At 43.2% G+C, this 12,970-nt stretch overlaps 2 protein-coding genes across 2 annotated transcripts in view; both read right to left on the bottom strand.

Annotated features, from left to right (window-relative positions):
- Nucleotides 1-855: 855 nt before the first annotated feature.
- Nucleotides 856-3,503, bottom strand: myod1 (myogenic differentiation 1). Its single transcript, XM_043705964.1, has 3 exons — nucleotides 2,565-3,503; nucleotides 2,054-2,129; nucleotides 856-1,552 (listed from the first exon to the last, which is right to left on the bottom strand). The coding sequence occupies exons 1-3, from the start codon at nucleotides 3,072-3,074 to the stop codon at nucleotides 1,311-1,313; spliced, it is 828 nt and encodes a 275-aa protein (XP_043561899.1). The 5' UTR covers nucleotides 3,075-3,503; the 3' UTR covers nucleotides 856-1,310.
- Nucleotides 3,504-5,704: 2,201 nt separating this feature from the next.
- Nucleotides 5,705-12,970, bottom strand: part of zgc:172145 (Ferritin light chain, oocyte isoform-like) — a 17,215-nt gene continuing 9,949 nt past the window's right edge. The window contains exons 2-3 of the mRNA XM_043705966.1: nucleotides 9,403-9,549; nucleotides 5,705-7,720 (exon numbers count right to left, since the gene is read on the bottom strand). Coding sequence (XP_043561901.1) covers nucleotides 7,421-7,720; nucleotides 9,403-9,549 — 447 coding nt within the window. The 3' untranslated portion in view covers nucleotides 5,705-7,420. The remainder of the gene's footprint in view (nucleotides 7,721-9,402; nucleotides 9,550-12,970) is intronic.

Here is a 12,970-nt window from a genome sequence, read left to right as displayed (position 1 = left end):
TCGGTGGCCTTGGACTTGATGAATGCCTGCTGCTGAGCCAGGTCCCTGGAGAGTGGGGGTTTTGTTTAGGTGTGGGAAAGGAGTCCCATTCACACTTCCTGAGCATTTATGACTGGGGCACAGTGTGAGGTAAGAGCGGTTTTTAATGATATAATGGGAGGAAGGCAACAAGATTAGCCCCTGGTAATATACATTTCATGCTTATCATAATGTTAACTTCAGAATTTTAGGAACAGCAACATTGGACTATGGGGGATTGTTTTGTGCTGTCCGTATTTGATGATTCGACTCTGTGCAGCCAGCCTTGTTCAGTTTAAAACGAGATCAGTGGTCACTTCCAGTTGTAACCAATTTGCCTGCTGGTCTGACTCACGTCCAGAAGACGTCTCCCAGTCTGTGAATGTTCGTTAACTATTTCAAAAACGCCGTGTGGCAGACAAATTAGAAATAAGGACCATTAATGTTTTTGAATTGTGTTGATCTGATGGTTAAATGTGGACCAGGATAACTCAGTTTGATCTTTTATCCACTGAGAACAGGTGAGCGTTTGTAATATCTGACAGCACCCGGTATTGCACTAAGGGGTTGGTTTGATTGAAATGATCTGGGACCTTGAAGCTGTGTTTGTTTGTGTGTGTGTGTTTTGGGTTTCAGGGGCGAGGGTCGAACTCAAAAGCTGTTTCATTCTATTTCAAAGTGATACCAGTGGAACAGACACGCCTCTATGGGTAAAATCTCCGCTTCTTTCTACAATTTGAAAAACAAAAACTGACAGTGAATTTTCCTGCCAGGAACAACCCGCCGACCGAAGGCTTAAAAGCAGCGCAAAAAAAACTGAAACTTTTTTTTATAAATACCTTTATTTTATTTCGTATTTCTTGAAACAGTCTTGGCATTCACACTGGTAATATATAAATATATAAATTTAGTTTGGCACATCAAACCAAGCATTTCTATAAACAAGCGACATTAAATATTTCAACGGATTGGCAAAAGACAACTCTTATTTACAGTATACACAAAGCTTTACAAAAAGTGGTCCACATGATCTTTTGTACTTATCTTTGGTTTCTTCGGATGCATTTCAAAAAAAAAGTAAAGAAAAAAACACATTTCTGTTCCTAAATGCAGATAAGTATGAAATATGTAATTGGTTAGACTTTAGACTTGTGGGAGGTTTTGTTAAGTGGTCTGTTTTTGGATTACTAGCTGTTTTTGGCTATGAAACATCTTCTGAATTCGGTGCCTCTGAGGTTCCCTTCAATCCTTCTCCTCAGGGTACAAGCGGGCCAGGAGACTGTCATCGGGCGTTATAAGACCTGGTAGATGGGGTTCTCGGTCTGAATCTCGGTGCGGGTACAGGTCTCCGGTGACGGGATGATGGCTGTGGGGTCGTTCAAAGTGGAAGCGTCACTGGGAGATGACGGGGTCCCCATGGTTCCGTCAGGGACGATCATAACGGAACAGGTGGGCCGATCGGTGGAAATCCTTTCGACAATGTTGGAGAGACAGTCCAGGCTTGAAATAACGGAACTTTTACCAGTTCTCGAATCTAAATACAATGGGCATTATCAGAAGATAGTTAGTGACGGCCGGGAGAAAATCCATGTCTTGTTCTTACACCGAGGCGCGACAGGAACATGCACACCATTCGTTAAGTAGCGAAACGAATTAACTGCTGACAACTTGGTCAATCGATTACGGGAAGGCCATAAAGCGTCGGGGGGGGGGGGGGGGGGGACAGTGTATGACACTAGGCGCAACTATCGCTGCAGCACATTGAGAAATATCCCACATTTGGTTTGTATTCTCTCCGTCAAACTATTTTAATAATTTCGATCTCCGTGAGCTGTCAGGAGTCTCACACTGAGAAAGTTTTGTTCTTTTTTCTCTCTCTACAAACTGTAAACATTGTAAAACACAGCTCGGTACATGGAGGCTTGTTGGGATGATCTACTGCGTTCAGCGGCGCCTTTCCCAGGGTGGGATACTGCTGTGCTCTTTGCGGGTGTGATACCCCCCCCCCCACCCTCCAGTGAACACATTCACTCACCGTTTGGCGTTTCTGAGAAGTAGCTGTTCTCGAAATTGCTGCGTCTCCTCGTACACGTGGGCCCGCTGCAATCCAGCTACACAGCGAACATGAGGAACCAGAGAGAGAGAGAGAGTCAGTCACAGTCACAGTACTCGGGGCTGGCGTGTGCGGCCTGCCCCTTTCACTCCCTTTCTCAGTCGAGCTTTCAAACTCCCGTGGAAAGTGGGAGTCAACTCTCAGCCAAACCGTTCTTGCATCTCGATTTGAAATACTGACAACAGTCTGCAAGGTCTGTCATCCAATATCTAAAACTCTCCAGCGAGTATTTGAGATGCAAGGAATGTCAAACGACTTCGACTTCACAAGGTCTACCTATACAGAATCATTAAAGTCTTCGAAACACTTTAATGCAACGAAATCTATCTTTCACTAGGAAAGAAACAACTGTCTGGCTTAATATTACTCCTTTCCCGCACACTTTATATCTGATACAGTGTAAATAAATCTCTACATGTCACAGGTATCTTACCATTCCATCCGAGCAATTGGACCTGGGGCTGGAAGCATCGGAGTCGACACTGTACTGATCCATGACTGTGAAATAGTTATCATCCTGCTCCCTGAGCAGCGCCTGCAAACTCTCAATGTACCTGATAGCATTTCTCAGAATCTCCACTTTGGGCAGCCTCTGGTTCGGATTGGTGGAGGTGCACCTCTTGAGGGTCTCAAACGCCTCGTTCACCTTGCTGAGGCGCCTCCTCTCCCTCATGGTGGCCGCCTTCCTGCGGTCGGCGTTGGTCGTTTTCCTCTTGCAGGCCTTGCATGCCCAGAGCAAGCAGCGGCCGGCTTGGTGGTGCCCGCTCGGCGCTCGGATGTGCTCATCCTCGGTGGGCAGCTGGTCGGGTTTGAGCAGCCCTACGTGGACTAGCCTGGGGTCCAGGTCCTCGAAGAAGTGGATGTCCGAAGTCGAGAAGCAGGGGTCATCGTAGAAGTCATCAGCGGACGAGAAGGAGCAGAGGGAGGTGTCCGTTATCTCCATCCTGGGACGGCCCGATCCTTATCAACTTGGGTACAGAGGAGCTCCCCCCCCACCTCTCTCGTTATATTTTGATTTTAGGGACCTTTACTGTCACGCTCGTACTGTTCAGTACCTGTGCTGTGTCCAGTGAAAGTTTTGCCCTTTTTATTCCCAACTTTGTGGGCTGTGGAGCACAATCCCCTCAACGCCCAAGCTGGTCCCTGAGCCAATCGCGAGCTCCGGTTGCCCGCTGTACGGCTGCATAGTCTAATAGGGGTTGGCCCATTTCCCATTGGCGCAGCTCGGGCTGGTTCAGCCAGTCCGCACACTGTTAGGACAGAACCAGCAACAGCAACAGAATCCTCTCCTCTCCACAAGACCCTTCCCTCCCCCTCCCCTCGGAGCCTGACAAATCCTAGATTAAATGCTAATTCGTTAACCACTCGCCGCGCATCCCTCCTTTTGTGATTTTTATTTATCTTTTTCGGTCTTTACCTTTATCTTTTTGAGTCTGTTGTTCTACTTCAAATATCGCCAGAACTGTTCTGTTTTGTTTTGCCCAGTGCGTGGGTTTTAAAACAAATGAAAAACAAGGCTCGGCGTGTTTTCGTTTAAGATGTAAACGAAATCAACTGTGTGATTGGGTTCAGTCAAATAGGAAGCCGGAGTTGCTTCAACATTTTAGGCGCGCTTACCAAACAAGGCAGCACCCAGCGTAGTCCGATTTTAATTAGTGAAACGGTCCACGGAAGTTACATTGCCCGTTCTGTCTTGCAGGATGTACCTCGGCTGCTGCTGTTCGAGTTTAAAGATCCCACTCGTCCATATGTAGTTTTCGTTCATTTCCACACTCCTTGGCTGCAATATTGTCGCCATGTGAATAACCAATGTTTTAAAATTATTTTTCGTAACGAGATTTAGGCATTCGAGCTTCGGTTAGAAAAAAATGACATTTTCTGACGGCTTGTGTGACAGCAGAAACCCGTATTTTCTATTTCTCTGGAGAATTGGCCACGGTCTTGCCAAATTCTAACCGGATACTTGGAAAGTGATCAACCGGTGCGATTTTATTTTGTTACCTCGTTAACATTCTGATGAAGTGAAGGGGCCGGATACAAGTCTGCTGCACAATGTGAGGGTCAACAGCACACTGTCGCTGGGGGCTGCATGTTTTAGTTCAAAGCGGCCTCACTCCACCTGCCTCAGCACCAACAGCTCCTCGCCACACACGCCAGTAACCTGGCACAGGTTTCTGGGCCTCTGCCTCTTTATGTGTGTGTCATCTTTCCTCTTCCAACTTTGCAGAAGGTGGATGGATCCGATAGACGGAGTGATCTATCCTAATTACCTCTTGTCAACAAGCCCTGCTTATACACACCGCTTAGAATCCCCAAAATTGCGTATAACTATTTATCAATTTTCTGGAAGTTTTTTTTAATGAGCGACGTCATTATAAATTTTGGTCTTCTAAGGGATGTTTTTGCTGGTTTCCTTTCATTGACAAGGGATTATATATATCTGAGCTGAGCTCCCTGTCCTATTACTGTGTCACTGTTTCTCTCGGGACGCTGTGTTGACCAAACCCTCTATTGTAATGAGATCGTTGCTGTTTCTCTCCATCGAACCCAACCCCGCGTCAAAGAAACCGGCTGCTCAGCTACTGGGCTGTTACTCGTCCGGAGACTTGCTGACGAGGCACCAGTACACAGGACAGTTACTAAGGCCCGCGGCTGGTCCCTATCCCGCTCCAAGACTCGGGGTCTGTCCTGAAAATCTGCCCCCCAATTTCCTGGCATCTATGGCTCCAAGCCCAATCTCTCACAGTTTAAAATGTTCCTGTTATAGTCTCTGTCTACTTGCCTCAAACCTCTTCAATTCTCTCTCCATTCTGTAGTGCAGCCCCTCTCTCTCTCTCTAACAGTTCGTTCACCTTCAACCTCCTTCTTCAAAACCTTCTCGAAATTCTCCCCTTTCCCACAGAGTTTCTGGGTCACTCTCCGATACATCCAGCGGCTTGGGAGGGAGGTCAACTTGAGAATGTGAAGGACTTTTCATTGCAGTCACAAACGCTCGCATCTAATTCTAAAATTCTCTGGCAATGGGACTACTCCTGGGAAGAGCAGGTAAGTGTCACAGTGAGACAGTCAGCCGGACCGTCCCAGGTCTCAGACGGATTTAAACTGACAATGTGGGACATTTCGATCTCTCTTTCTGACAGCTGGTAGGATTTGCTTAACATCCCCCCCCACCCCCAATGGACAGATCCGGAAATTTTCACCGTTTTCTACACAGAAAAGTCAGGGGGAGATCTTTGACATTTTGAAACGAACGGAGCGATAAGCCTTCCCAAGCTTATCCCAAAGGTTCAGCTGACCGGACGGGAAGGGGGCAACGCGCTGGCGGGGTGTGGGGAGGTAGGCAACCGGGATCATGAACCGGCCAGTGCGGGGTGTGGCTGTCACAGCTCGGCCTCACTGACCCGCCTTCCGATTATCGACCATGATGCGAGTAGCAGGCGTTCAGGGATCAAAACCGAAGGTCGGGAAATAGTTCTGAAAACAAACATTTGAACAGAATGCGAGTTAAGCGCGCTAAATGCGCCCTCCAGGGCGACAGCCGAGATTTTGCAACACAAACTAGGAGTAAAACACTTTTTTTCCCCAGATTTCTTTATTTGATTCTGGGTACAGATCCATGAGATATATCATCTACTGTGAAACAATGAGGTGAGCACACCAGTGCAAAAGCAACCCACCTACAGCAATTTAGAAACACCATTCATCGGCACACTGACATGGGACATTGACAGCTAACTCGGAATATATTGTGAACCAGATCCAACTGAACAGTTTACAGGACCAATACTAAACCCAGTCCTTCAATTGATTGTTAAGCAAGACAGTAACAATATCCTTTTTTAAATAAAAAATGCTGTATGAAAAATATTTAGAAAATAGATTTCAACATCTTTGCTTCCAAAGGAAAAAAATATACTGCCATAGAATCTTTGGAATTTTTAATCGGTTATAAAACGATATTTTCAGTTGTCTTGAGAGATTGGAAATGCATTTTGGAACCAGCATTAAAAGTTACTATCGGTCTCTGTGGGCCACAGAGAGAAATTCCCGCGGGGTGTGGGGAACATTAAGCATCCTCCACCGCCACTCCCCGCCCCTACTCAGACTGGTACAGCTTAGTGAATATCCCGTCTCTATGTATAACTCAATGTCTTTTTTTTTCATGGAAGACCCTTTGAATTGTAATAGTGCAGGACAGTTCAAAGCCATTCAGAACGGTTACCGTTAAGCACCACTTCACCTAACCCCAGCACGATTAGAGGAAAGAAAACGATCAAAGGCTGCCACAGCATTGCATAGTCCTTTAACAGACACCCTGGCTATATTGCTGTTATCAAAAGCCGTAAATAAAGGATGGCTTTCTAAACTTAAATGGAAACAAACTCGAGGAAGCGGCATCAATGTAGTACAAGTTTGACCTACAGCACGGAGTATATACTGGAGCACTATATACTGGAGCACCATGTGTACACAGACTGAGGAGTGTTTGCTCCCTTCGACTGCTCATTGTAGGGACTACAAGCTTTGCAGATAACAAAAAAAGTTGCTGGAAAAACTCAGCAGGTCTGGCAGCATTTGTGGAGAGAAATCAGAATTAACGTTTAGGGCCCAGTGACCCTCAGATAATATAGATTCAATAAGTCTTGGTTTTCTAATTGCATGTAGTTGCACAAAAAAAAAGTGGAAATAATTCTTTGACATCGTGATTTCACGAGGATTATCCACATTGTATGGGAAAGAAAAGGAGTCATTGTAAAAGACCACAAAAAATTCCTGGTTAGTCAGTTTTATATATGGAAAAGTTGTACAATTCCTGTTTTAGGAGATGGCGAGGATGATATTAATCAGTGATACAGTGGAAGAATTTAACACAACTGATGTATTGGGTAAAAGGACAAATCACTTTAAAAAACAAACAGGACTACTTGAATCAAAATCATATTCTCACCTCTAGCTATTCTTTATTATTAATAAAGAAATAATGTGAGAGTTTTGTACCTAAATACTCTTTGTAAGTGGTCTCCTGTCCTTCCTTACACGGCTGTATGGGAAAGTTGGGAAATAGTACAAAGTGCAGTGCACAATGGAGTGGACAATACTCACTCTGTTCTCCATGACATATCTATTTTCAGAAACAATATAAAACGTTATTTCTTTCTTTTTATTAAGAACATTTAAATTCTTAACCTAGAAAAAGGGAGAATCTTTTTAAAGGAGTGAATTTGATACAATGCAATTAGAAAAGGTGTGATGTTTTGTTCATGGAATATAAAACAAATGATGACCACCTCAGGCAGGTGGCTTCTCCAACTCTTCCTGCAGCTGGTCAATGAGGTATTCCCCAAAGCTAACTTGCCCTTCATCTGTACAACCCAGACGGTTAGCGTTGGTGATCAAATCACTGACCACTTTGATTTGTTGGATTTTGGGGACAAGCAGTTGTTTCCTGATGAAGCTGGTGGTATGAGGGTCTGTGCAACTTTTGCCCAGTGCGCACAATTCTTCCAAGAATGTTGCCACAGTTTTCCACTGGTGCAATGCCAGAGCCAGCGCTTGACAGATGTTCTGGACTGACTCAGTTCTGGGTTTCTGGAAGGAAAAAGGAATACTGAAAAGGTCATGTGAAAAAGATGAAGTGTCAGGGATGGGGTTTTTCCATGTATCCACCCTCACCTCTGAGAAAAGTCAAAAAACCCTTGTACTCTGAATATTTCATTAGTGGACCATTGCAATGAATCCAACTGAAATTCACCAAGGAGCCATTTACAATGTTCTTGCATTCCACTAAGGTACTCCAGTGGGAGTGCTACATTATAAGAGATCTCAATACACTTTTTCAAAAGTGTTCCTCATGTCCTGAATGATATTACCTCTTGATTAACAGCTCAGAACAGATTACCTGACCATTACCACATTGCTGATTCTGCTGTGCCCAAACTGGCTATTGTTTTCTTTACATTATAACAATGAGTTATAATTGCTAATTACACTTCATAATTGCTAATTAAGTTGTACGACATCATAGGATAACAAGTGCTTGCGCACTATGAAGTGTGCTGTATAAATGTAAGTTTTTTTTTCTTTTGCTTGTCTCTGTGTATCTTTACCTCTGGTAAATATTTGGTGCGGATGTCTCAGGACGGTACTACAACAGTGATTATTCTTAGAAAGTGCTTCATTGGTTGTCAACCGGTCTGGCACATAAAGCGGTCAGGGAAGAGGCTATGTTAATGTCAAACGTCTCTATTGTGTACCCCAACATTCTTGTTAATATCTACAGACTGAATGCATAAGGCCTGTTACACAGACATGCAATCATTGCTAGATTGGACTGTAATTTGATTAAGACGTGACTGTGACTACAGGTCTTAATAGAATTCAACACTTAATGTTGATAGCATCATTTGTCAGTAACAGTCGATATTGAACTGTTATGGTGCATGACAGTCACATGTAATCACTCGGATGGGGTAAGAAGTAAATAAATAAACATTGAGTTTGGCTGACAGTTTGACATTATTTGAACCTTTTCCAGTTTGAAATTCAGAATTATTAAATACCTTAAATAAAATAACTATCATAGCCTCCTTTATATACATTTCAAACTGCAGCTTTTGTACTTTTATTATATTGCAGTTATTTGCAAAAGGTTTGGAACAAAAACCTTCCACCCATGTCCATAAAGTTGCAGGGTTCACTCAACCTGTCCCCTTATTGAATAAGCCAACAATTTTTGATAGTTCAGCACCACAATATACATCTCATCGATACCTATGGCTTGTTTGTGTAATTCATTTACTTATTTGACCTAAAGGCCAGCAACCAGACCTGCTAATAAGAACATACTTGTATGCCACAAATTCATTTACATGATAATTCATTGATTTCCCTCTCTCAAGGAAAAGTCACCTGCCTAAATCAACTTTCAAAATCACAAAAAAATTACAGTAGCAAGTAAATGCAATGCTTCAGAAAAGATTTCAATCTGGTATTGGCTGTGTTTTTTGAATGACCGCAAATTTACGAGTTAACCGTTGACACTATTCCAATCACATTTAAGATTCTTCAGTTGCATAAAATTTTGAGCTGGCTGATACTGTGACAATTGTATGTATCAGAAGTCACATTACATGTTAGCCAATTGATTCATCAATATCAAATCTAACTGCTTTTGGATAAGTGTATTTTTCTTGGCATGGTATACTATGGTATGGTCAGAAAATCCTATTGCTGCTGACTCATGTCTGAGCTGGTCAAACATTTGGTGATACCTTAATGTCCTTGGTGCAGTAGTGACCACCTCGCTCCTTCTGGTAGTCAATTAAGGTTTTTGCATTCTGTTCCTCCTCTTCAGCTACTTGCCGGAAATAGCCAGAAACCCTGGGCAAAGCAATGTTATCTTGTTCAAAGATCTCTGCCTGGAATAAAGGGGAAACACCAAACAGAGTGAGTGATGGTCCCTAAAATCAGATGATCACCAGTCAGTGTCCTTGTCTACATCCAGGAGTAAGGAAACTCCTGGTGCCATTATTTCACTGACTGCATAATTTTATAATATTGCTAGATCAAAGTATTAAGAAAAACGTGATCAATCAATTGCTAACAAAGAGAAATTGAGGTTGGATACATCACAGGTAATGACACAAGATGTGTGCAGTGTGGAGTTCTTCCCTCCAGAAAGCCATAGAAGCTAGGTATTTGAAAAGATTAGAAATGGAGACTGACGGATTTTTATTCACTAATTGTATCCATGATTAGGGAACCCAGTGAGTAGGTGGATCTAAAGTAAAAATTGCCATGGTCTAACTAGATGGTAGAGCAGGCTCAAAGGTCTGAATAGCCTGTTCCTGTTCCATTGCTTATTTCTATATAAATAATCCAGCAATCAAATAGACCTTTATGTCCTGGATATGTCAAACTTCTTGAATGTTGGTGCAGCTGCATCTGTCAAAGGATTTATAAGTATTCCTCCACACAGCCATATAGACAGTGCAGAATCATTGAGGGACCAGGGAATTAGCTCTTTTTGGACAGTATCTAACCTTTGCTTCAATTGCTCCCAATAAAGTTGTTCTGGTCTACTGTAAACTCCCAAGATGGTCACAATGAGAATTTTAAAACGTTGATGCCAATGAACGTCAAGGAAACTGTTTGGATTGTTTGCTGGAAATAGCTGTGCCTAAACTGGAAAGTTTGAGCTATAAGGACAGGCTGGATAGGCTGGGACTTTTTCCCCTGGAGCATCAGGAGTCTGAGGGGTGACTTTAGAGAAGTTTATAAAATCATGAGGTTCAAAGGTATCGTGAATAGTCAAGGTTTTTTGTCCAAGGGTAGGGGAGTCCAAAACTAGACAGCACATGGTTAAGGTTAGACTGGAAAGAGTTAAAAGGGACCTGAGAGGCAACTTTTTCACATCGAGGGTGGTATGTGTATGGAATGTTCTGCCAGAGGAAGTAGTAGAGGTGGATACAATTACAACATTTAAAAGGCATTTGGACAGGAATATGAATAGGGAAAGTTTTTATGGGAATATGAACCAAATGCATGCAAATATGACTATTTCCGTTTGGGATACCTGGTCAGCATGGATGAGTTGGACTGAAGGGCCTGTTATAAGACTCTATGGCTGTAACGCTTAGCTATATTGTGTACATGTTAACTGTAATTTATCGGCCTAAGCATGAATCTTACTCAGTTTGAATTATATGCTAATGTGGACTACTACAGCAACAGAACTGTGGTAGAACAATTTAGAATCATCAGTGGATAGCCATACTCCTGAACCGATTATGGAAAAGCCACTGACGAAGTAATTGAAGATGACTGAGTCTGGAAACTTCCTCGAGGAACACATGCAGTATTATTCTAGGCTGTAATGATAGTTTTTTTTAACAATCATAATAATTTTATGTTGTATTAATTAGGCTACAAGTTGTTAGATACATATTGGTCTCAACTTTCCCTTGGTTGTATATTCTAGAGTATGCTATTGAGTCCAGCTACTCTTGCTTCCTTTGGCATTTAGCCATTCTCTTCATAACTGAATCAAAGCTATGATGAAGCCTGGTTTTCTGGTAGAATATAAATTGACCATTAGGAGAAAGTGAGGACTGCAGATGCTGGTGATCAGAGTCAAAAAGTGTGGTGCTGGAAAAGCACAGCCAGTCAGGCAGCATCGCAGGAGCAGGACACTTGACATTTCGAGCATAAGCTCTTCATCAGGAGAGAGATTGTGTGATGTTGAGCCCCTAAAATTATCTACAAAATGGTATGCCAATACAGAGGAGGTATCCTAGTATCAAAGCAACAGAACTAACTGCTTTCCCAGTCACCAATGACAGTGGCATTTTCTTGACTATAGTAACATTAGCTAGATTACTTAGTCAGTAAGTTCTTGGTAATTAGATGCCACCTTCCAAACTTGTGACCTCAGCCTCCCACAATGACAAGGGCAGCAGATGCATGGGAACACCATCATTTGCAAGTTACCCTCCAAGCCACAGATCATCCTAACTTTCAATTATATCACCATTTCCTGTGTGTCACTGGATCGAAGTCCTGAATTCTCCTTTTTCACAACATTGTGGGTGTACCTACATCACATGCGGACACGGGTGGTTCAAGAAGGCAGCTCACCTGCAGCTTCTCAAGTGCAGTTAGGGATGGTCAATGATTGCTGGCCTAGCAAACAATGTCATAGAGTCATAGAGATGTACAGCATGGAAACAGACCCTTCGGTCCAACCCGTCCATGCCAACCAGATATCCCAACCCAATTAGTCCCACCTGTCAGCACCTGGCCCATATCCCTCCAAACCCTTCATATTCATATACCCATCCAGATGCCTCTTAAATGTTGCAATTGTACCAGCCTCCACCACTTCCTCTGGCAGCTCATTCCACACATGTACCACCCTCTGTGTGAAAAAGTTGCCCCTTAGGTCTCTTTTATATCTTTCCCCTCTCACCCTAAACCTATGCCCTCTATTTCTGGACTCCCCAACCCCAGGGAAAAGACTTTGCCTATTTACCCTATCCATGTCCCTTATAACTTTGTAAACCTCTGTAAGGTTACCCCTCAGCCTCTGACTCTCCAGGGAAAATAGCCCCAGCCTGTTCAGCCTCTCCTTATAACTCAAATCCTCCAACCCTGGTGACGTCCTTGTAAATCTTTTCTGAACTCTTTCAAGTTTCACAACATCTTTCCGATAGGAAGGAGACCAGAATTGCACGCAATATTCCAACAGTGGTCTAACCAATGTCCTGTACAGTCGCAACATGGCCTCCCAACTCCTGTACTCAATACTCTGACCAATAAAGAAAGCATACGAAACGCCTTCTTCACTATCCTATCTAACTGCGACTCCACTTTCAAGGAGCTATGAATCTGCACTCCATGGTCTCTATGTTCAGCAACACTCCCTAGGAACTTACCATTAAGTGTGTAAGTCCTGCTAAGATTTGCTTTCCCAAAATGCAGCACCTCACATTTATCTGAATTAAACTCCATCTGCCATTTCTCAGCCCATTGGCCCATCTGGTCAAGATCCTGTTGTAATCTGAGGTAACCCTCTTCTCTGTCCACTGCACCTCCAATTTTGGTGTCGTCTGCAAACTTACTAAGTGTACCTCTTATGCTCACATCCAAATCATTTCTACAAATGATGAAAAGTAGTGCACCTAGCACCGATTCTTGTGGCACTCCACTGATCACAGGCCTCCAGTCTGAAAAATAGCCCTCCACCACCACCCTCTGTTTTCTACCTTTGAGCCAGTTCTGTATCCAAATGGCTAGTTCTCCCTGTATTCCATGAGATCTAACCTTGCTAATCAGTCTCCC

This window comes from Chiloscyllium plagiosum, chromosome 16 (assembly GCF_004010195.1).
Source record: "Chiloscyllium plagiosum isolate BGI_BamShark_2017 chromosome 16, ASM401019v2, whole genome shotgun sequence".
In the NCBI taxonomy this organism is placed as follows: Eukaryota; Metazoa; Chordata; class Chondrichthyes; order Orectolobiformes; family Hemiscylliidae; genus Chiloscyllium; species Chiloscyllium plagiosum.
This window is presented reverse-complemented; position numbering and strand designations above follow the sequence as displayed.

Excerpts from the sequence above, each read along its gene's own strand:
- myod1 (XM_043705964.1), bottom strand. The coding sequence starts at position 3,074 with ATGGAGATAACGGACACCTCCCTCTGCTCCTTCTCGTCCGCTGATGAC. Across the intron at positions 2,130-2,564 it reads CCAATTGCTCGGATGGAATG|CTGGATTGCAGCGGGCCCAC; the intron begins GTAAGATACCTG and ends TTCGCTGTGTAG. Across the intron at positions 1,553-2,053 it reads CTTCTCAGAAACGCCAAACG|ATTCGAGAACTGGTAAAAGT; the intron begins GTGAGTGAATGT and ends CATTGTATTTAG.